General features: G+C 40.2%; 1 protein-coding gene across 6 annotated transcripts in view; it reads right to left on the bottom strand.

Annotated features, from left to right (window-relative positions):
* Window positions 1–24,121, bottom strand: part of Tnrc6b (trinucleotide repeat containing adaptor 6B) — a 242,124-nt gene that overhangs the window by 170,037 nt on the left and 47,966 nt on the right. For 5 of the 6 annotated variants that reach the window (XM_048454733.3, XM_048454729.3, XM_087898946.1 and 2 more), the window contains exon 3: window positions 11,490–11,578. In XM_048454733.3, the coding sequence (XP_048310690.1) occupies window positions 11,490–11,534 (45 nt within the window). In that variant the 5' untranslated portion in view covers window positions 11,535–11,578. Of the gene's footprint in view, window positions 1–11,489; window positions 11,579–14,150; window positions 14,259–24,121 lie in introns of all 6 variants that reach the window. The other variant, XM_087898944.1, reaches the window with a different exon arrangement.

Consider the following 24,121-nt stretch of genomic DNA (forward strand, 5'->3'; position numbering starts at 1 on the left):
AAATTTCAGTGAAATAGCCATTTAAGATCACTTTGACATTTCTTCTTAGAAAGAGGAAAGAAGCTTCTAATACTTAGGAAGTAAAGTAAATTAACCCTGAGCTTCTCAGGAAGCTCCTGGAATGTACACTATGAACAAGCTCATTTCCCAAGATCATGTAAGTAATAACTAGTGGAGAAGAACACACTCTTACATAGAAGCCGCCTGTAGGTTGCCAAAGAAGCTCCACGGATGCGGTTTCATGAGCTGTCACCAGGCTTGGCTTTTTGGTGATGTAGGGACCAGCAAGTCACCCATGCTCTTGTAAACAACCCCAATAAACTAATGGTTCACTAAGAAGGACTTGGATGAGCTCATTTACTTGGTCCATTGCTTGTGCCCTATTTGTGGTAAACAGGTGTTTGTTTACATTTCCCCAGGAAGTCACAACAACAAATTTACTCATTCTTCTTCCATTGACTGCTTCCCTAGCCCAGTTGCAGTTTACCTATAACTTGTATGACATTAAGTACAGGATGACAGGCAGTCACCTTCATTAAAAAAAGAAAAAAAAAGCATGCATGGAGTTGTGGAAATGGCTAAATGGTTACATGGTTAAAGCACTTGCAGAGCAAGCATGAGGACTAGAATATGGAACCCACGTAAAGCTGCTATAACATCAGCATGCCTACAGCAAAATAAAGGCTTGGACAGGAGAATTCCTAGAAGTACATTGGCCAGTAAGGATGGCATTCTCAGTGATGAACAAGAGAGTATTTCTCAAACAAATTAGTAGGCAGGGACTGACACTGTAAGTTGTCCTCTGTCCTCTACACGTATCCCATGGCATGTACATGTATATAAATGGGATACACACACACACACACACACAGGTATGCAAAGTGTAAATCAAAATTACAAACCCTCACACATTTGTAGTAGAATATAAAATTTAGAAGATAGGCTATTCCTAAAAAAAAGATAAATGTAAGCCACACAGCTAAAGATCCTACTTCTAGATATAAAACTAAGCTAAAAGAAACTGTTTACATAAAAGCTTGTACATAAATGCTCACTGAAACAGTATTCATAACAGTAATAAAGTGGGAATAATCATCTGATTAATACATAAAGAAATTTGTGTGTATAAATTATTCAAGCAAAAAAGTAAAATACTAATAATATGCCACAATATGAAGGACTACTTAAAGCATGTATACTAAGTGAAAGAAGTTTTACCCAGAGGAAAAAAAAAGATTTTATGTATATAAAATATCCAGCCAGGTAGTGGTGCATGCCTTTAATCCCAGCACTTGGGAGGCAGAGACAAGATAAGTCTCTATGAATTTAAGGACAGCCTGGTGAGTTCGTCAGGGTTACACACAAAAAAACCTGGCCAGTAAAATAGAAAAATTCCAAAACACACAATTCCATTTAGTCAGGAAGTTGAATAATAGTTGCCTTAGGCCAGAGAAAATGAATGGGGAAGGATGGCTAATGGACCTAGAATTTCTTTTGGGAGTAATAAAAATGTTCTGAAATTGTACTAGTTGTTTCTCTTGGTTTTTTCCTTCATTGTGTTTTTCTTTTAAAATTTTATTATTTAATTTCCTGGTTAATTTTAACTGTTAACTTCATATAACCTATAATCACCTGGGAAGAGAATCTTAATTTAGGAAATGCCTATATCATATTTGTCTCTGAGTCTGTCTGTGGGAGATTGTCTTCACCGTTAACTGATGTTCACTGTGGGCAACAGTATTCACTAGGCAGGAAGTCCTGAACTGTGTGAGAAAGTTATCTGAGCATAAATTTGCCTGCCACACAGCAAGCAGCATCCTCCTTTTTTCCTGCCTTGCTTCTTTGCCTCTGAAGTGAATCTCTTGGTCAGAAACAATAATATATGGACTAGCAAGGAGGTCTACTTTCAGGATCCTGCCTTGGTTTCCCTCAATGATGGATAGTGAATTGGAGTTATAAGTCAGAAAGTTTTATCACAGCAAGATAAATGAAACTAGAAAGTGTCTGTGTAATTCTGTGAACATAGTAAAAACTACTAAACTAATACTTTAAAATAGGTGAGGTTTGTATGTGTGTCTGTCATTGGCATGCAATAAGAACTGAACTCAGGGCTTTCTTTACACAGATAAGTACATGCTTTACCATAGCCTCAACAAGTGGGTAAACTTAATGACTTATGGAATAGACTTCAAAAAAGTTGCTTTAAAAATTACAGAAAGCCACCCAAGGTAATTCTTGCCTATGCCAAAGTTTGACACAGTCTGAAATAGTTCCTATAGTTCTACACTTGGAGCCTGACACCCATCTGTTCCGACAGGCTGAGAATGCCCAATATACCACATATAATTGCCCTCCTTCCCTTCCTCTTTGCTCTCTGTTCCTATCTCTACTGAAGACACATATATCTACCAAATATTTTCTCTGGAGTGCCTTCAAGCACCCCAATATCTCAAATTCAGAACCCACCCATACACACTTAAAGAAAACTAAACAAAACAAACAACTGGATGGTGCTACAGCTTAGTGGCAGCCACCTGACTAGCACACAGAAGGCCTGGATTCAAGCCCAGAATCAAAAAGAACAAACCAACCCAAAGCACAGTAACAGCAAGAGTAACAACAACACAATCCTCTCATCTATTACTTCTTACCAGTCAAGCCATCCTTTCTACATTTGTCCTAGCTGCTCCCATCCTACTCCTGAACATGTTTCTGTGTCCCCTCAGTCTTCAGACCCACAATTATCACCTGATTTCAAGACCCATAAAGTCTTATTATAATTTGCTAATTAATACAGACTCAGCCTAAGGCAGAGACAACCAAACTTATAAAAAGCAGAGGAGTTCTATTAAGGTGTCTGAACTTTTTAAAAGACACTAATAATGTGTATTTATGTCCATATCATCTTGATTAACTGTCATTAATGATAAGCAAATCAATAGGTCACTGTATTCACTGTAGAAAAAGACTAAATTTACGTTGGGAACTCTCTATGTAGACCAGGCTGGCCTTGAACTCACAGAGATTCACCTGCTTTGCCTCTGCCTCTCAAATGCTGGGATTAAAGGTTAAGTCACCATTCATGAGACTAAATGCTTTTATTTGTAGTAAATAGTGAGATGCATAGCTATTTAAATCAATAGTTATAACTTTCAGTTTTATTTTCATTGTTTTTTTCTTTTTTATTGATATTTATTGAGCTCTACATTTTTCTCTGCTCCTCTCCCTGCCTTTCCCCTCCCCTCTTCAATCCTCCCCCAAGGTCCCCATGCTCCCAATTTACTCAGGAGATCTTGTCTTTTTATACTTTCTACTTCCCATGTAGATTAGATCTATGTAAGTCTCTCTTAGTGTCCGCATTGTTGTCTAAGTTCTCTGGGATTGTGGTTTGTAAGCTGGCTTTCTTTGCTTTATGTTTAAAAACCATCTATGAGTGAATATATGTGATAATTGTCTTTCTGTGTCTGGGTTACCTCACTCAAAATAATGTTTTCTAGCTCCATCCATTTTCCTGCAAAATTCAAGCTGTCATTATTTTTTCTGCTGTGTAGTACTCCATTGTGTTAATATACCACATTTTCCTTATCCATTCTTCGGTTGAGGGGCATTTAGGTTGTTTCCAGGTTCTGGTTATGACAAACAATGCTGCTATGAACACAGTTGAGCACATGTCCTTGTGGCACGATTGAGCATCCTTTGGATATATACCCAAAAGTGGTATTGCTGGGTCTTGAGGAAGGTTGTTTCCTATTTTTTTCATTATTTTATTATAAACATTTAAACAAAAAAAAATCTCAGACATAAGTACTCAGTGCTATAGTGATTTTTTTTCTATATTCACTTTAGATTTCACTCAAAGAAACCAACATTCCAAATCACACATATATTTTTATAATCACTAAGCTAACATCAACTTCTTTTGAATCTCAACCTAAATTATATTAAACTTAAATAAGAAATGAAGGTTGGGCCTGGTGGCAAAGGCCTATGACCATGCACTTGGGAGACTGACAGAGAATCACTGAGGCAGGAGGATTGCAAATTCAAGGTCTGCCTGGGTAACTATGAGGCTGTCTCAAAAAAAAAAAAAAAGTAAGAAGTAGTTTGGGGACATAACTCAGTGGTCAAGCGTTTGTCTGGCATGCATGAGAGCCAGACTTCCAGTCCCTAGTATAAGAGATGAAGGAAGATATGATTTATAAAAAAAATACCCACAGAGTTGAAAATGATCATCATAGTCCATTCTTCAAAAGAAACATAAGGAGGAGGCCCTCATGGTAGCACATACCTTTAATCCCAGCCCTCAGAGAGCACAGGCCAGTCTGGTCTACATAGTGAGTTCCAGGCCATCCAAAGCTACGTAGTGAGGCCTTTTCTCAAAAATAAATAAGTAAATGGAAGAGCATAATGACATGTACCTGTAGTAGCAATTATTCAGGAGGCTGAAACAGGAGTATTATGTGAGCGCAGGAGTTCCAGGCCAGATTGCGTAATATATCAATATCTCTAAACAAAGAGTGGCAGGTTTGGTGATACACACCTTAAATCCCAGCACTTGGGAGGCAGATCTCTGAGTTCCAGGACATCCTGGTCTACATTCCAGGATAGCTGGGGCTACACAGAGCAACCCTATCTCAAAAAGTCAGAGAGAGAGAGAGAGAGAGAGAGAGAGAGAGAGAGAGAGAGAGAGAGAGAGAAAGGGATGGAGGGAGAAAAAATATAGGGTTGGTGAAATGGTTCAGCTAGTAAAGGCATTTGCAACCTAGCCTGACGATATGATGGCCTGAGTTTCAGCCCTTGAACACTAATGGCTGAAAGAGAGAAATGACTCTGGTAAGATATCCTCTGACCTCCACAAGCATGCTATGGGGCACACAGGAGAGACACACAGAGACACGCACCAGGAGACTACCACAGACACCAGACTACCTCCCCAACAGACAGGCAGACAGACACACAGACACAGACACACACACAGACCACACACACACAACCAGGGAACTACACCCCAGAAAGATGATAGCTGTTTTCTAATCATGTGCACCCTCCTCATACCTCATATTAGGACCAACTTTGAAAGCTCAAGACCCAAATGAACTCAGTATGCAAGTTAAGTTGGGTCAGTTATTCTCCCTTACTTCCTGTCTTTCTGAAATAGAGTCTTACTGTATTGACCAGGTAGACCTTGAATTTACAATTGTCCTGTCTTAGTCTGAGTGCCGAGATTATGGTTTTATGCTACCATGTGGGGCTCAGAGTCTTTTTCTTTGGAAACCTCAAGGTCAAGATACAAATATTTTAGTCTATCTCCTCCATCAAGACTAGTCAAAGCAAACTGTAAAGTAAAATGAGGATTTCATTTCCCTTTCAAAATGTGCTGTCTATTCTGGAAACTGCAGTCTAAATACAGTCTCTGGTCACCCCGTTTCTTCAATCTGGCATCTAGCACTCTAATCACTGTGTAGTAGATTAACAATAGCCTTGAGTATTTTGTCAGTCTTCTCAGTGAGAGATAGAAATGCTGCCCTTGCCCTTTAAATCTGGAGTCATTCTGTGACTTAGTTTAATTTGACAGAACATGGAGGACTTCTGAGGCTGGGCCTTAAGGTATCTGTGGCTTCTGCATTCTTGGATCATACCCTGGTGGATCCCAGCCACCCTAAGGCAAGTAGAGAGGTCACATGGAGATGCACCTCAAAGCTCAGTCAACAGCTTCAAGCTGAGCTCCCAGCTGGCAGCTGACACTGGCTGTCAGCCATGGGTTGAGTTGTTCTGGACATTTCTGGACAACTGGGCATCCAGCTGATTGCAGAGCCAGCCAATACAATATTGGAGCAGAAGAACTGCCCTACTCAGCTCAGCCAACCACCAAGTAACTAAAAACAGCACAAGGTTGTTGGGCTAGAGTTTTAAAATATGCAAAGAAATTTCATAGTTTTTAAGAGCAAATTAGAGCTTCAAGAAAGCTGCAAAGACGGAGAATTCCTATATATACCCTGAACTTAGCCTATGCTCATCATTATCCTGCTCCTAACCTGGTCCATTTGTTACAGCTAAAGTACAATAATGGCACATTATCATTTACCAAAGTGCATATTCCACTGAGATCTCACTAGGATTTACACACATCCCTGGAACCCACTTAGGACAACACACTGTATATAGTCATTGTGTCGCCTTGAGCTCCTCTTGGCTGTTTCTTGGCTGTTTCATTTTCCTTGGTAACTGCGGTCAGGTATTTTGTAGAACACTTTTGCAATGGGATCACTCTTGTATTTTTTGAGTAGAGTGAGGCAGCAACAGGTTTAAAGGAAGTGCTACTTTTCACTACTTGAAGAGTGAAAACATGACGTCACTGATGATGTTGAACTTGATCCTCTGGCTGAACGGTGTTTACCAGGTTTCTCCAGTAGGTTAAGCCACATTAAATGAGTGGGAAGTTACTATCCACATTCTTTAGCATGGAGTATCTACATAAATCATACGGGATTCTTATGTTCTAGAGACTGAATTGATTTAAAATGTTCTGGTGTAGATTTAACACATAGTAGGATACCTGAAACACTCTATTCGGCACCTTCTGCCATATTTTACTATTTACATGCCACACAGTTATGTCTACTTACAACATTGTTCCACCTCTGTCTACCTACACACAAACAAGCAAAACAAAATCCTTTTATTCTTCATCAAAAGCCAAGTCCAAGTATTCCCTCTTCACCATTGGAACTTCCTTCCAGGATGAATTCAATGCTTTAAGAAAGATACACTTTTAATAACAGTACCATGGCCCATGTATGACTCTCAAGTAGACTAAAAGTTCTCAGCATACAAAGATCATGTCTTATATAACTTGATGCACCTATAGCTAGGATACAACAAATAGTGAGTATTCAATAAGTGCTTCTAAACTTAATTAACTAGATGCCTATAAAGTGCATTATTTTTGATAGAATCTTAATAAAAGGAAGGATAACACCAAACAAGTAAGGTCCAAGATATGGAAGCAAATATACAACAGAGTTTAACCTCTATTAATACACAGTTCTACTGTTGTAGCCAGATAAGGCATGAAAAAAAAAGACCATTACATTCCATGAGTAAGAGCCACATATGACAGATAAAATATATTTCAAGTCAACAGACACATAAATGTCAAATGAAGTAGGTCAAATGCGCCTCTAAGGGAATAGGGAATCAAGCACATACCTCCTACCTTTAATATTTTCAGATGTGCTATTAAAGACTTTACAGAGCATAATTCTCATAATTCTCATGCTTAACCTCTGCAAGTGTAGAACAAGACTGACTCATGGTAACTGTTAGCTGTATTCAGTATTATCTCTTGTATACAGCAGGGAAATTCACTAAGAAGTGGTCCTGGGGAAAAATATAAGAAATAATCACTGTGCATCTGAAAGAAATATTTAGGGGCTTCTAGAATTTTACTATAACAACTCTGCTGATATGTATACTTTGAGCATTTATAACAGACACTTTCACTAAAAAAAAGCATAATTTCAAGAATGTAGATTGCCATATAAAATTTCATACCAGTCAGGGTAAAGATAGGCAATAGTCATAAACTAATGTGAAATTAACATTGTTCTTGTTTCCACTTCAAAAACTAGAGCATCAATCACTAAAAAACAAATCATGCCAGGCAGTGGTGGCACATCTTTAATATCCCAGCACTTGGGAGGCAGAGAAAGGGCAGATCTCTTATGAGTTCAAGGCCAGCCTAGTCTACAGAGATAGTTCCAGGACAGTTAGGGCTATAACACAGAGAAAACCCGCTTTAAAACACCAAAAATAAACAAAGAAATAGACATCACTATTTATAACCTGTCAGCACCCAGACAGTTCCTGGCACACAACAGTTGATCAGTAAATATTTGCTGAATCAATGAGAGAACGAGAGAGGAGGAGCAAGGAAAAGAGGTAAAAGTAAAAAAGTAAAGAAGTTAAAAAAAGAGAGACGGAGGTGTGGCATGTGCCTATATTTTATCATTTAGAGGCTGAGAAATGAGAACTGATTTTGAGGCCAGACTGGACTGCCCAGTGAGTTTAAAATAACCTGGGTACAATAGCAAGATGATACCTAAAAAGAAAAGAAAAAGAAAAAAAGGTAGTAGTAGGATGGGTGAGAGAGATCAGCAGGTTAATGTGCTTTCTGTGTAGACTTGCTGACCTGATTTCAAACCCCAGGAACCCATAACAAAGTGGCTGCTATAAAGTTGTGCTCTGAGTAGTGTGTGTCCACATACACATCCTGTGATGAGAAAATAATAATTTTTTAAAAATTCAAAAATACAGCAAGCAATAATGGAAGGAATACATTTTCATAATTTAAAAATTATCTATGATTTACCTACCATGGGTCTTTAAAACTATTGTCTGTTTTATCTTTTTGGCAGAAAAAAAGAATCTTCCTTAAACTCAAGCAATCAAAATCTACAGTTCCCAACAAATATATAATCTCTAAACATAAGCATCTGTCTCCAGGAAAAAAAAGTCTAGAAGATACGGCACAGTTCTAGAGTCTTTCTTCATGAGGAACAACCATGCTCCAAGAAGCTGTCCTGCCTTAGGCCCACACTAAAACATCTTTGTTTCCATTTGCACAGACTCTTGGTATCTTGTAAATATATCTGGCCATCATACTCATATATAAATACTCTTAACATCTGCTCCATAATTTCAACTCCAAACCTTTCCCCTCAAGAAATCTTGTCATTTCAAGTCCTCGATTAACGTATTCCACTCTCTGGATCAGTGATTCCATTTCCAAGGCAATACAAAGAAAAGCTAAACTCACTTTCCTTCCTCTAGATATATGCAGCCCCACCCCCAGCAAGCAGCAGCAGGATCTGGCCTGAACTCAGATATGATAGCACACTGATTCCTAGTTTCCATCAAGCTTGCAGATCTGATGGCCCTTTAATATTTCTGCTGTTTCTTCCATGTTGGGAGCTGTGAACCCCCAGATCCTGAATTTCTTGTAAACAGCTTGTTTTCCCCTGCCCTGAGACAGCTTGTAGCTGCTCTGAGCAGGAGACCCTCAGGAGTTCCTGATGGCAGGGAGGAGGGAGGCAGAGAGGGAAGAAGATAGGGAGGGAGGGAGGAAGGGCACAAAAACAAACACAAAGTTTTAAAGCTTTAAAGTTTTTGTTACAGTAATTTTTATATAAGTATAAAGTAAATATGAATGAACCTCTACACAGCCATCCTCAAGCTTCAACAGCTGTCCACAGTCTGCTATTCTTTGCTCATATATACCTCAACTCATCTGTCACCATATTCAATGACTACTTTAGTGGGGGGGGGAGGTTGTTTTGTTTTTTGAGACAAAATTTCTCTGTGTAGCACTGCTACACTATTTTTGTTTGTCTTCTGAGACAAGGTCCTGCTATTTAGCTGAGACTGACAGAACTCCTACGTAGTCAGGCTGACCTCAAAGGCACAATCAATCCTACCTCAGCCTCCCAAGTGCTGGGATTACAGGTGTAAGCCATTATACTAGCTTTAATAAAAAAAAAAAGTAATAACTTCCTTAAAAAATTATCCAGGACTGGGGATGTAGCTCAATTTCTGGGTGCTTGTCTAGCATGAATGAAGCTCCAGTACCACAGAAACCAAATGTACCTATGATTCCAGCACTTAAAAAAGGTTTGGAGACAAGAGAACCATGGCTCTCCAGCAGTCTCCAGGTGATCAGATTGACCTCTCAAACACTCATTGGATCTTGCTCTTCCCAGAGGCAACACTTGCATTAGGCTGCCCAGTACAAAGAATATGCCTTTGAGGAGCACAGTCTCTACATCCTTTTCTAACCTGTTATCACACCAGGCCACCTGGGCATGTGATAGTTCCTGGAACAGGCTGGGGCCACCACAGCCCTTTCTTCTGTCTAGAACACTGTTCCCCTCACTTTTCCCACAGCTGGCCTCCTGGTCCTTTGGCTAAGATCTCGTCATAGAGGTCTTCCTCAATAGTCTAAGCTCCTCTTTTCCTAGTCCCCTTTTAATCTATGCTTTATTTTCCATTCTTCACAGTACTTACAGTGTTTCTAACTATTATCTTTATATTTATTTGTTTCTCTTTAGAATGTGGTCATCTTGAGAATAATCTCTCCCTGTTACATCACCATTTAACATATGATTAAAAATTATTTATTGAGACCTGAAGAGATGGCTCTGTGGTTAAGAGCACTCACTACTCTTGTGGAGAACTCAGGACTGGTTCCTAGCACCCACATGTGGTTCACAACCAGTTTCAGGATGTCATACACCTTCTTCTGACCTGTTTATGTACCAGGCACATTAGGGATGCACATACATGCTTGCAAGCAAAAGTATACTTATTGAAAAAAGAAACAAAAGCCGGTGGTGATGACACACACTTTTAATCTCAGCACTTCGGAGGCAGAGGCAGTTGGGTCTCTGTGAATTTGAGACCAGCCTGGTCTACAGAGTGAGTTCCAGGACTACACAGAGAAATCCTGTCTCAAAAACCCAAAAGAAAAAAAAAAAAGAAATAGATTAGCTCAAACCACATATAAAGAAAATGCTACATTTCTCCCCGGAACCAGCTTTCTATTCACAGATATCCCTAAGTTAAGTTAACATAAATAAAGTCCTACATTAACAAAAAATCATTACAAATATAAGATTTTATATAAAAAAGACAAGGAGATAAATTTTTTAATTAAAAAGACTGACGAAAATAAAGTTAAAATCCAATTTCTTTTTTTGTTTGTCTGAGGCAAGGACTTGCTATGTAGGCATGGATGGCTTGCTAGTCACTTGATAGCCCAGGCTGGCCTCAAATTCAAGGCAATCCTCCTGTCTCAGCATCCCAAATAGATTACAGACATGTGTCGCCATGTCCAGCTTTGTCCCCTTATTTTTAGTCTGATTTTGAAATAATAATCAAGCAACTACAAACCAAGAAAGCCAATCTTTCCTTCCATCCTACAAAATTTGCTTCATATATTTCTGGTTTGTTTCAAATTTCACAAGTATAAACAACTTTCATAACAGAATTTACAATACTAGTATTTTAAGAATGAATTGTAACTATTACCCAGTCTCGTACGAGGCTGAGGCTTTAGGATCGCAAATTCAAGGCTTGTCTAGACTGTCGAGTCCAAGGCCTGCCTAGGTGGCTTAGGCAAACACTGTCTCAAAATAAAAATTTAAAAAGGGATAGGAGTATAGTTTAAGGCAGAGCATTTGCCTAACATGAGCCAGGCCTTGGGTTTAATCCACAGTACCACATATACACACACGCACAACCAACCAATCCATCAATCTGGTAAAATTTGTTTTTAAATTGTCATGTAGCATAATGAGGAAGTATACTGAGAAGAAAGATATCATCAATCTAATTTCTAAATTCACCCACAACAAAACACCCACTCAATCCATCCACTGGCACTAACTGTTCAGTTGCTACTCCAGGACTCCTCTGTTGAGTGAAGTACTGACCTTGGAACTGCTTTCTTCCTCTACTTCTCCCTCATTGGTTTGCATGGGAACAGACTCTGTGCAAAACTCTGCAGAAACACAGACACTGCCTGGAAGGTAAAAGAGAAAAACATGTGCAAATGAAAAACTTTGTTTTTTTCAAATATTTAGATGAAAATCTGTCACGTAGATCCTGGATGCTGTGATGCAATGGTTTTAATCAGGTGTACCTCTTGATGTGTATGTGTGTATGGTGAGGCATCTGAGAGAAGATGAGAAAGAGGTGGAGTGGCATCTTCCCCATCTCGAAGGACAGATGGAAAAGGTTTGAGACACTGGGGTATTAATAGCTTTACATTTCTTGACCTATTTGTTTGGTTTTTAGCAAAGGTGATATAGAAATCTTCAATGACTCTTACAGTGGACACCTGCCAGAAAGGATGCCGATGAGCAAAGAGGAGAAACCTGTACAAGGTCTTGTTTCCCGGGTATTAGGCTATGCTACCTTTCTTGTATTTATAGCCATGTTGAACATTGTAGGCTTTTGTAACTGAGACACTCTATCAAGAAAATATGCCTAAGAAACTAAATGTCAGCTCACTGATTTTTACACAAATTGGTTATCTATAGAATAATACAATAAAAGTGGTTTATTGTTTCCTACAATATTATTTTTTTTACAAATAACTGAAAGTACTTTAAAAATTTCCTCTACTTTAATCCCAGCACTCGGGAGGCAGAGGCAGGCGGATCTCTGTGAGTTCGAGGCCAGCCTGGTCTACAAGAGCTAGCTCCAGGGCAGGCAACAAAGCAACACAGAGAAACCCTGTCTTGAAAAAAGCAAAAAAAAAAATTCCTCTAATAGTAAGAGCCAAGGCCTGTGACATGAACTGTCATACATGTGCTGAGAACAGATCTAAGTCCCCTGTAAGAGCTAAGTATAACTGCTGAGTAAGCTCAAGCCCTCAAAGCTAACTTTTAAAGTTTCCTTTTAACATTTTTTATTTTTCAATTTTCCTCAAAACTAACTGCCATTCATCCTAGCCCCATTCTTCTTCTTTTTCTTTTCTTTTCTTTTTTTTTTGTTTTGTTTTGTTTTGCTTCTTCAGACATGATTTCTCTACGTAACAGCCCTGGCTGTCCTGGATCTCACTCTGTAAAACAGGCTGACCTCAAACTCACAGAGATCTGCCTGCCTCTGCTAGGACGTGTGCCAGCACTGCCCAGTTTAGTATTTTTTTTAAATCTAGATTTCCCATATGAAAGAATATATGCAACATTTATCTTAAAATCTGGCTTATATTTTAATGAATTCAAATATATATTTATTTAGGAATAATTAGTCAAACCAACTGAAAAGAACCACTATGTCTGACCATCACAAGGGACACTATAAGTGACCATGACATTGACTACAACAGTGACTATAATTGACAATCAGAACAAACACTACAAATGATCATCACAGTGACCATGGCTATAACCAATATGACTAACCACATCAATGATCACCACAGCAACCACTACAATTAGCCACCACAGTGAGCACTAAGATGACCATCACAGTGAAAAATACAAGTGACCACCATAGTGATGACAGTGACTACTACAGCTGACCACACCAATGATCACCACAGTGTCCATGACAGTTACCATCACATGTGACGATGGTTGACCATCACAGTGAATACTACAACTGACCACCACAGTAATTATGGCAGTGACCACTTACAATTGACCACATCAAGGACCATCAGTGTCCACTATGACCAACCCACAGAGGATACTATCATAATGACCACCACAATGACTACTATGATTTACCAGTGAACACTACAACTGACCACCAAAGTGCCCATGACCATTACCATTATGGCTGACAAATACAGTGGACACAACTGATTAGCACAGTGATCACTAAGTAACAGTTAAAAAGATGCTTATAATGCATGCTTGTATGCAGGAAAACTCTTTGGGAATGTACCCAACCCTGGATATCTGCTCTGGTGCAGGCATCTCTCTACCCAAGCCATAAGACCTGAGGCCAAGAAGGAACTTCTACATTTCCACGTTGGTTATGTGGCAAAGGGGTATCAAAATATCTATTGTACTCACTAATAAACTTTTAAAGGAAAAATATATGTTGATGTAATGAGAAATGTAAAACTGACATAGTAATAGCTGTCACTCACCCTCTTCTCACTCAGGTCCAGATGAGCCACCATTGCTCAGGCTCTCTGTGCTCACAAGTGAAACAAGCTTCTTGGAGTTGATCATGTCCTTCACTTTTTATGGCAATTAATGCAGAAATGGAATTGTTTTTTCTATGCCAATTAAGTTGGTGGAGCTGGGATTTCAGCTCAGTTGGTACAGTGCTTGCCTAGCATGTTTGAAGCTCTGAGTTCAGCCCTAGTATCCTATAAAATTAGATGTTGTGTGCACACCCATAAAATCCAAGCACTTGAAAGATTGAGCAGGAGGATGCTTTAAATCTGAAGTTAACCTCAGAGACAGAGTGAAGCCCTGCCTCAAAAGCAAAATAGAAAGGGGAGGAGGAAGAGAAGACAACACTGGAAAAATTCAATAACCTATCCAGAAAGATGTGGCATGCACAGTGCTTCACAACTGTCTCCTCTTGGTTAAAGTGAAGATTACAGTCAGACCATGTGTCAGCACACTCACCCCTTGTTCCTACTCCCAGGCCTCTGCAGCTCACAGTTGGATGCTGTTTCTCCCCAAGAGTCTCTAGGATGCTTGCTTCCTCGGCAAGGGGCTCTATCCCTGGCCTTTCTTTAAAAAAAAATTTACATATATGGGTATTTTGTTTCCATATGTCTATGTAGCATGCATGTGTCTGGTGTCCAAAGAAGCCAGAATAGTATCAGATTCCCTTGAATTAGAATTACAGATGTTTGTCAGCTGCCATGTGGGTGCTGAGAACTGAACTCTGGTCCTCCAGAAAGAATAGCAAATGCTCTTAACTGCTGAGATATCTCTCCAGCCCTATCTAGGAGGTATTATCCTCACCTCTCTTTGTTTTTGTCCCCATCCCCAGACAGGGTTTCTCTGTGTAGCCCTGGCTGTCCTAGAATTCCTTCTGTAGACCAGGCTGGCCTCCAACTCAAGAGATCCGCTTGCCTCTGACTCTCTAGTGCTGGGATTAACGGCATCTGCCACCACCACCTAGCTCTTCACATCTTTTTAAAAGATGTGCATAAATGTTTTGCCTGAATACATGTATATGCACCACATGTGTGCCTGTTGTAGCCCTTGGATTTGAAGTCATAGATAGTTATGAATGACCATGTGGGTCCTTTGCAGTGTTCTTAACCACTGAGCCATCACTCTAGCCCCTCCCTGGCCCCTCATATCTTCTGGCCACTGACTAAATTCATGACATGAACTAGGTTCACGCTCACTGACAAAAGACAGAGACTGGAAGTTGCTGAGCAGCTATGACCACTAGCTCTTGTCAGGTGAACTTCAGCTACAACTTTACTTCCTTCACCCTTCAGATCCACCTACTAGATTTTTTTTTCTTTCTTTCTTTCTCTTTTTTTTTTTGTTTATTCAAGTATCCGAAAACACTCTTTCCACTTCCTCCCCTCCTCCCAATACTCTCCCGCTCCCCCCACTCACTCTCCTCCTCCCTCACCATTCCCAAGAGCAGTCAGGGTTTCCTGTCCTGTGGGGAATCCAAGTTCCTCCCCCCTCCCTCAGGGTCCAGGAAAGGTGAGCATCCAAACAGGCCAGGATCCCAAAAAGCCAGTCCATGCAGACGAAATAAGACCCAGTGCCATTGTCAATGGCTTCTCAGTCTTCATTTGGACCTCGGGGGCTCAGTCAGCCCCCATGTCAGCCACATTCAGAGAATCCGGTTTGATCAAATGCTCGTTCAGTCCCAGTCCAGCTGGCCTTGGTGAGCTCTCATTCGATCAGTACCCTTGTTATCAGTGGGTGAACGGACCCTTCGCGGTCCTTTGTGTATAGGAGGGCAACTGATTTTTTGGAGTTGATCTTGTATCCTGCCACATTACTAAAGGTGTTTATCAGCTGTAGGAGTTCTTTGGTAGAGTTTTAGGGTCGCTTATGTACACTATCATATCGTCAGCAAATAACGAAAGTTTAACTTCATCCTTTCCAATTCGAATCACCCTGATCTCCTTATGTTGTCTTATTGCTATTGCTAGAACTTCAAGCACTATATTGAAGAGGTATTCAACTCCAAAAAATCAGTTGCCCTCCTATACACAAAGGATAAAGAAGCAGAGAGGGATATCAGAGAAACATCACCTTTCACGATAGCCATAAATAGCATAAAATATCCTGGGGTTACTCTAACCAAGGAAGTGAAAGACCCATTTGACAAGAACTTTAAGTCTTTGAAGAAAGAAATTGAGGAGGATACCAGAAAATGGAAAGACCTCCCCTGCTCTTGGATTGGAAGAATCAACATAGTAAAAATGGCAATTCTACCAAAAGCAATCTATAGATTCAATGCAATCCCCATCAAAATCCCATCAAACTTCTTCACAGACCTTGAGAGAACAATAATCAAGTTTATATGGCAAAACAAAAAACCCAGGATAGCCAAAACAATCTTACAGATTTTTTTTTTTTAAGCATCTTGTTCTAGCCTGACTTGCTTGACTCTTATCAGTCCCCGGTCTGTCAGTCATTGCTCCTCCCCTTCAATGATTGCTCTTCCCATCCCCAGAAACAAACATTCATCTGTCTTCCACCCTTCTTCTACCTTCAAGGCTTTAACTCCAACTTCTGCCCCTGTACTCACTGCTCAATCCATTATCTCTTCACAAGCTCTTGCCCAGTCATCATGGTCTAATTGGGTCTGGCCTGTTCTATTCCAAACCTCAATTTGCTAATGTGTAAGAGTAGAAATGGTTAAAGCAGACCAATAAAGGATACCGAATTACCCAGCAGCTGGGGTGGCAGCAGACAACCTTACCATTGCTAAGCATGAAGGGGCAAGAAGCAGTGACAAACATGCAAAGATTGCTGTGGCTTTAAGCACAGACTCAAACACTAATGCTTATTTATGTGTGACCTTGAGAAAATTACTGCTTGTCTCAAGCTTGATGTCCCTAAGGAGATTTGGGAAGAATCATTTTCTTCTCAGAATTAGTGGCAAAACATTCGCACTTAGTACACAATACTGACAGCCACTGAGGAAGCCCCTCTACTCTAAATCCCCACTTGCCCACGGATTTCCACTCTCGATTACCTCTTGGCCTTTCCCTGTGACTGCGCACCTGGACAGGAAGGCTTCCTCATCTTTCTGCACCCCTTCACTTCTAGCTGCTCACTGTCCCAGAGAAGGCATAGAAGCTTGCCTGAGAGCTCAGAAAGACAAGATATGTGATTCTCGACCCTTTTTCTTCAACTAGTAGCTGCCCAGGAAGCAGGCGTACTCCTCGATTCCTCAGAAATGTGGGACACCTTCAGAATGCCCCTCAAGGCAAGTCTGGCCTCGAACTCACAAGAGATTCACCCACCTCTGCCTCCTGAGTGCTAGGACTAAAGACATGTGCCACTATCAGCCGACTAGTTATTTGTTTTAATTATGTAGCTGAGGTTGGTCTTGAACTGCTGATCCACTTGCCTTCATCTTCTAAAGGTATTATGACTATAGGCATACACCAACACACCTACAAAGTCTGTTGAATTCTGTGGTTTTGTGCTAAGAAACTCACTGCTCTGTATATAGGTGTAGTAACAGAAGCATCACCATGGCCCCTTCCCCTTGGATGACAACATCTTTTATTTCATTTTCCATCAGAAGGACCGTGTCATTTCTGTGCCCCAACCACCCTAACCTTTGGTGTATTGAACTAAAATTTATTTTTTTGTCTGATGTTCTCAGAGGTCAGAGCATCAGATCCCGAGACTGGAGTTACAGATGGCTATAAATTGCCATGTGAGTGCTGAGAGCCAAACCTGTGTCCTCTGCAAGAGCAACAAATGTTCTGAACCATTGAGCCAACTTCTCAGCCCTGAGATTGAAATCTCGATAAAAGACATGGATTAAAATTTTAGGGCATTTTACATGTGGGATTTTTGAGGTTTCTGTTAAACTGGACTTTAGGGAGGGACAAAGTGTTTTCCTTTACATTGGGCAAAGCGAGTGTTTGTAGCTGTACACTAACTTTTAGCTACTGAGTATTATAAACTATAGGCCACCCAGCATTTTGACCTCAGCAGTGACTGTAGTTATGGCAACTTTGTTGTTAGGTAAGTGGCTGTTTCTATAGAGACAGGGCTGCATGCATTAGGCTCAGAGCCTCAGCAAAAGCTTAGGGGTTTTTAGGTCTCACCAAAAATAAGCCACAGCTTGTCACAGTGGTTGGTAGCATTAAAAGCTTATGTAAACTAAATGTCAGCTGTGCAGGTAGTCTCAGCATATACTGACCACTCTGGCCTAGCAGGTAAATGCCAGCTCTGCTGGCCTCAGCAAAGAGAACAGGGCATTAGCAGGCTTGGGTGGCTTCAGTGTACAGAGATTGCTGCCTGACCTTGAATTATGCCTGCCCAGCTTTTCCTAAGCCGGCTGGGCTGAGGCAAAGATTATATGGTGGACAAGAGACTTCCTTCACACACGTCCTTTAGACATCAGAAAGTGAGACAATTATTTGGTGCCTATATGCTACAAGACAGTTGAACTTCAAACAACACAAGCATTACAAAGCCGGCGAAATTCTATGTTTAAACTGTTTGTGCTAGACACACATGGGTGTTTCAAAGAGGAAATGGAAATGAAGAGGTTTCTGACTGTAACTCATGGGAGATAGGAAGGAAGGGTCTGGGCATACCTTGGCAGACCCAGACCTATTGGTTAAGACTGAGAGACAAAGAGCATGAAAGAGAAAGAAATATCCCCGACCAATACTCTTGATATTTCCTTCCTCACGATACAATATCAACGTTTTATTATTAGGGATGTAAATTCCTGACTCATGTTGTCAGGGTGAAGTGCTTATCTGATTAGTGTGTCTAGAAGAAACTCAGCCTCAACTTGCGCAATCCAGCTCTTCTGCTACTCCTTTACCTCGCAGACACCCATTCTGCTCTGTTCCCACTCTTCTAAGAGGCAGGCTTACCTCAGACTAGGGTTGCCATCTCAATATACCTGTGAGGTCCTAGAGTTAAGAATAAGAGGCCTACTTGTCCTCAGAGAGAAGCCAGTTCTCTAAAGCCAATTGTACTCATAATGGAAGGGAAATTTTGATCCCTACTTGTCTTACTCCTTGGTCCTATGCCTCTATTGATTCAAGACTTGGTAGGTGGAGTATTATTTATTGAGTCCTCTTCTGTCCTAACTTATGTAAACTTATTTTCCAAATTAAGTTCACTATTCTGTATCAACCTTCCCTTCCTCATATCCCCATTCCCATGATTCTAGTAGCAATTTTTACCTTCTCAAACTCTTCACTAACCTCCTTTCTTCCCATACAAACCCTTTTCTGCAAGTCACACAGGGAAATGTCCCTATTCTCTCCACATAACACACTATCTCTCTGTGCATCTCCAGGTCACACCTGCCTGTTTGGATCTCACATGCCCCCAGGGGTCTATATAGTAAGAGACTGTTTCTGAGACAGACTTGGAAGGTGTTTGGGTCTAGAAACCTTTGGGTCTGTGAGAACATGCTTTTAGAGTGGAATGGGGGAATACTGGTCTCTTCCTTCTTTTGTTAACACAAAGTAAACAGTTTTGTTCTGACAGGAGGTATTGCCACAATATACTGCCTTACTCAGAATTCATGGGCTAAAAATTCAAAAACCCTGCATCAAGACAAATCTTTTTCCTTTCCATGTTAATTACCTTGTGTATTTGTATGGTGACAGAAATCGAACTGTGAGGGCCCACATGTGTGAACCTGTTCCACCTTGACTGGAGGTCAGAGAGTTTGAGGTTATTTTTGCTCTTTCAAAGTTGTTGAGAACAGATGTGGTTACAAACGAGAGATTCTGACCTAGGGTGTGGTTAATTAGTAATCTGGGTATGGAGGTAGATCTGTTCTACCTGGACCAAATTCAAGTCTATTCCTTACATCATGTTAATAAAGTCTGTTACTTCTCCTTCCCCTTTTGAAGTAAAGTATATAAGCATGTGGAGAATAAATGAGGACAAATTCAGGATTCAGTAGCTATTTTCTTTCCCTCCTGATGATGTTCTGTGTTTCTGCCTTCCATTTCTATTATATCTCTGTTCCTTTTACTTAATAATTCTAATCCTCACACTCCTACCCTGGAATGTATGGGTTTCATAAAGGCTGGTCTTCGACAGACTCAACATGGTGATTTCGACATCGAACAATACCCTTGCATTTACCCACATCCTTTTCTTCTAATATCCTTAAATTTTATTTCTAAAACTCTTTCCTGATTTTTCCATTAGTGTACTTACTTATTGTATCTCATCTACAATCTGTCTTCCTCTTTGTTGTAGCGACACTGTATTTGTATTTTAATAAATAAACCTTGCCTGAAGATCAGAGTGCAAAGCTAAGACACTAGAAGCCAGGGAGAGGTGACACATCTTTAATCCCAGGATTTGGGAGACAGAGACAGCTCTCTGTTAGTTCAAGGCTACCCTGGGCTACACAAGATCGATCCAGAAACAGATCTAGGTGGCGGCTGCTCACATTTTTAATCCCAGCACTAGGGAGGTGGAGACAGGAGCGGTATGATTGGGCAGAGAAAGAAATACAAAGGGGGAAAAGACAGAAACTCACTGAAGTATGGAGTCTGAGGTTTGGTGGAGACAGTGCAGTCTAGACAGTCTAAGGATCACCCTTCGGTCTGAGCACTGGTAGACTCTTTAATGGCTTATTGCTCTGTTTTGTTTCTCTAATCTTTAGCATTAACCCTATATCCATCTCTGGGTTTTTAATATTTGTGCTACACTGTGTCCCTTATTTTCACTCAACTTTTGTTGCTCTTTTGGAATTAATCTTACTAGTTTTAAATGTGTTTCCTTTAGTCAGGTGTGGTGTTCAGGAAGCAGAGGAATACTAATCTCTATGAGTTGTAGGTCAGCCTGGTCTACATAGCTAGTTCCAGAGCACCTAGGACAAATGATGAGTCCCTGCCTCAAAAAACAAAACAAAACAAAAATGTGTTTTTTCTTTTAAGTCTTGACAGATTAGGGGTACAACTCAAAAGGAGAGTGTGTGTTTAGTAGTCACTAGTGTCTGAGTTCAACTGCAGAACCCAAACAAAATCCCACACCTAAAAATCCTATACATTGAGAGATGGTTGCAGAAAACCTGAATCTGACTCCCTGCACCAGAATTGGGTTGCTGACAACCACCTACTGCAGCTGCAAGCAATCCTACACATCTACACTTCTGGTTTCTGTACACACATGCACACCCCCACACAGGCATGCACACACACATTCATTATTAAAAAGAAAAAATAAATATTTAGAAAAAAATCTACCTGCAAACTTTGATGACATTCTTGCTTCAAAATGTAACTTAAATCATTCTTAAGGATCCAAATCAGTTTTACTGTCATTTTGACAAAACAGAATGCAATACTTAAAAGTACATAGTGAACTAGGGCTGTCATCTGTGGACTACTGAAGGGTGTGTAAGGTATCAGTGGCTGAAAAATCAATATAAAAATTCACCGGAAGGGATAACCAGAGGTAGCAAAGTTGTCCTGAGAACTTGCTTCAGCAGAACATTCCATCTTTTTATCATACATTTAAATAATGGATAGTCTTGAACTGGCACTATGCTCAGTACTCACAGAACAGCAGCTTAGTAACTGATAATTACTATGTGAGTAATGTTATACACATTCTGTGAATGTCTTCTATAAAAGTAAGCAAGTATGCTGGAGTTGTCAAAGCTTTTTAGGCTTCAGCCTCCACTCTCTCCAGCCTTACCTGCTCGCTTTGTTCCAGCATAGTGACCTAAATCCTCCATCACCAATATGCCAGCTACATTAGGCTTCCATATTTCTGTTCATATTCTTTCCTCTGTCTCTCTCCCCCATCTTGTCACCAATACTTATCATCCAAAGGCCAACTTATGTAAAGTATTTCCTGACCCATCTCTGGGTAGAAAAGATGGTTGCCTCAGTAGGGCCTGTCTGAATTCTTTATTTGTTTTTCGAGACAGGGTTTCTCTGTGTAGCCTTGGCTGTTCTGGAACTCACTCTGTAGATCAGGCTGGCCTCTGCCACCTAAGTGCTGCAATTAAAAGCATGCAAAACCACTAGCCAGCCTGTATGAATTCTATTATCAACCTTTAATACCGTTTTAGATTTTTTTGCTCATAGAGATTCTCTATGTAACAGGGATGTTTCTAAACCCTTAAAATCAAATATTAGAACTTGTTAATCTCTGTACTAAGTTTACTTAAAACTGTACAACTGCAGCTAGACAAAGTGGTGCACACTTTGATCCCAGCACTTGGGAGGCAAAGGCAGGCAAATCTCTAAATTCAAGGTCAGCCTGGTCTACACAGAATGAGTTCCAACTAGGGTTACATAGAGAAACCCTGTCTCAAAAAACCAACAAAACAAAACACCAAAACCAACAACTAACAAAAACTGTACATTTGATAGATATTCAGTGAGTTTCTATGTAGGCACAAATGAATTAACCAACTGAAGTACTTTTTATTTAAAATGTTAATATATAGGGCTAGAGATAGGGTCCAACAGTTAAGAGCAACCATGTGGATATTCACAATCAGCAATATCTAGTTTCAGAGGATCCAATTCCCTCTTCTGGGCTCTGTGAAAGCAAGGCATACACATGACATATTTGCAAGCATGACACTCATACACAAAGAATAAAAATTCAGTTTTAAAATGTTATTTCCTAGCTCTGGTGTGCTTTTGTGTAGCAGGGTAATTGCAGATGATGATTATACACTGTATATTAAAAAGCTAGATGGGGGCTACAAAGATGACTCAGAAGTTAAGAGTGCACACTGCTCTTGCAGAAGACAGGAGTTAAGTTCCCAACTCCCACGTGGGCTCATGAGCACTTGTAACTCCAGCATTTGCCTCAGACCTCTAAGAGTACCTGCATCACCAGATACCCCCCAACTCATAATTAAAAATAAAAACAAATCTAAAAAGGAAAAAGCTAAAGAGAAAGATTTCCAATGTTTTCACCATAAAGATGAGAACTATTTGAGGAGGTAGATTTATTTATCCCGACTTAAACAGTGTACAATGCAAATATATATCAAAACAGCATGTGTACCCCTTAAGTATGTATGATTTTTTCCATTTTTATATTATCTGTTAAAAAACATCCAAAGTTTGTAAGAAGTTTATAGACAAGACTGTAGCTGCTGAATAACATCAGTAAGACAATGGATGACTACTAGTGCAGTGACAGCAGGCTTTCTCAGTTCAGATGAGAAAAGACCCTGGAGAGGACACAGGAGAAAGGACAACAGGGGAGGTAAAGCATCTGTGTCTCCTTCCTCGTCTAAATGCTGAAAGAAGAGAAAAAAAAAAGCAGCAACAAAGACATAAAATCACAAAAACCACTGTATCCAGGAAACAAAAACAGTCTTCTACAGTGGTGGCACAGACCTTTAATCCCAGCACTCGGGAGGCAGAGAGGCTGGCAGATCTCTGTGAGTTCGAGGCCAGTCTGGTCTACAAGAGCTAGTGCCAGGACAGGCTCCAAAGCTACAGCGAAACCCTGTCTTGAAAAAAACAAAAAACAGTCTTCTAGAAGAGCAGCGGCAAAGTTGATACAGGGTTTGCCTAGTATGTGCCTAGTTTGCCTTGGGTTTAATGCCAGCACCACCAAATAAGATAACTCAAGACGAGACTTACACAGGGATTTACTATGGGACAATGGTCTTTATAGGTCTACCCTATAAAGATGTGTCACTTGTATGATTGGCCAGTATCCAGGCAGGAAGTATAGGTGGAGCAATCAGAACAGGAGAATTCTGGGAAGAGAAAAGACTCAGTCTACAGTCATCACCCAGATGCAGAGGAAGCAAGATGAGAATGCTTCACTGATATAAGGTACCAAGCTACATGGCTAACATAGACAAGAATTATGGGTTAATTTAAAATGTAAGAGTTAGTTAATAAGAAGCCTGAGCTAATAGGCCAACCAGTTTATAATTAATGTAGACCTCTGTGTGTTTCTTTGGGACTGAATGGCTGAACCAGGCAGGACAGAAACGTCTGCCAACAGTAATTCTGTATTAAACAATACTGACTGAAAGACTGAAATTAAGCTGTGTTTTATTTATCCATTTATCTATCTATCTATCTATCTATCTATCTATCTATCTATCTATCACTTACTTATTTATTTATTTATTTATTATACACATGCCATAAGAGGGCACCAGGATGTCATTACAGATGGTTGATAGCCACCATGTGGTTGCTGGAAATAGAACTCAGGTCATCTGGAAGAACAGCCAGTGTTCTTAACCTCTGAGCCATCTCTCCAGTCCCCTGAAATTAAGTTTTGAAGGGGTCTATAGTTCACTAGATGCCACAGGAGCAGATTCAGCAAAGTGACTTGTTAAATTAGAACACAAATGTGGGCTGGAGCAGTAAGGACTGCCCACTTAAATCTTCAGTTGCTAATCCTAATAACTAACTTCACACAAAATGAATCAAATATCAGTA

Source organism: Myodes glareolus, chromosome 19 (genome assembly GCF_982192425.1).
Source record: "Myodes glareolus chromosome 19, mMyoGla1.1, whole genome shotgun sequence".
Lineage (NCBI taxonomy): Eukaryota > Metazoa > Chordata > Mammalia > Rodentia > Cricetidae > Myodes > Myodes glareolus.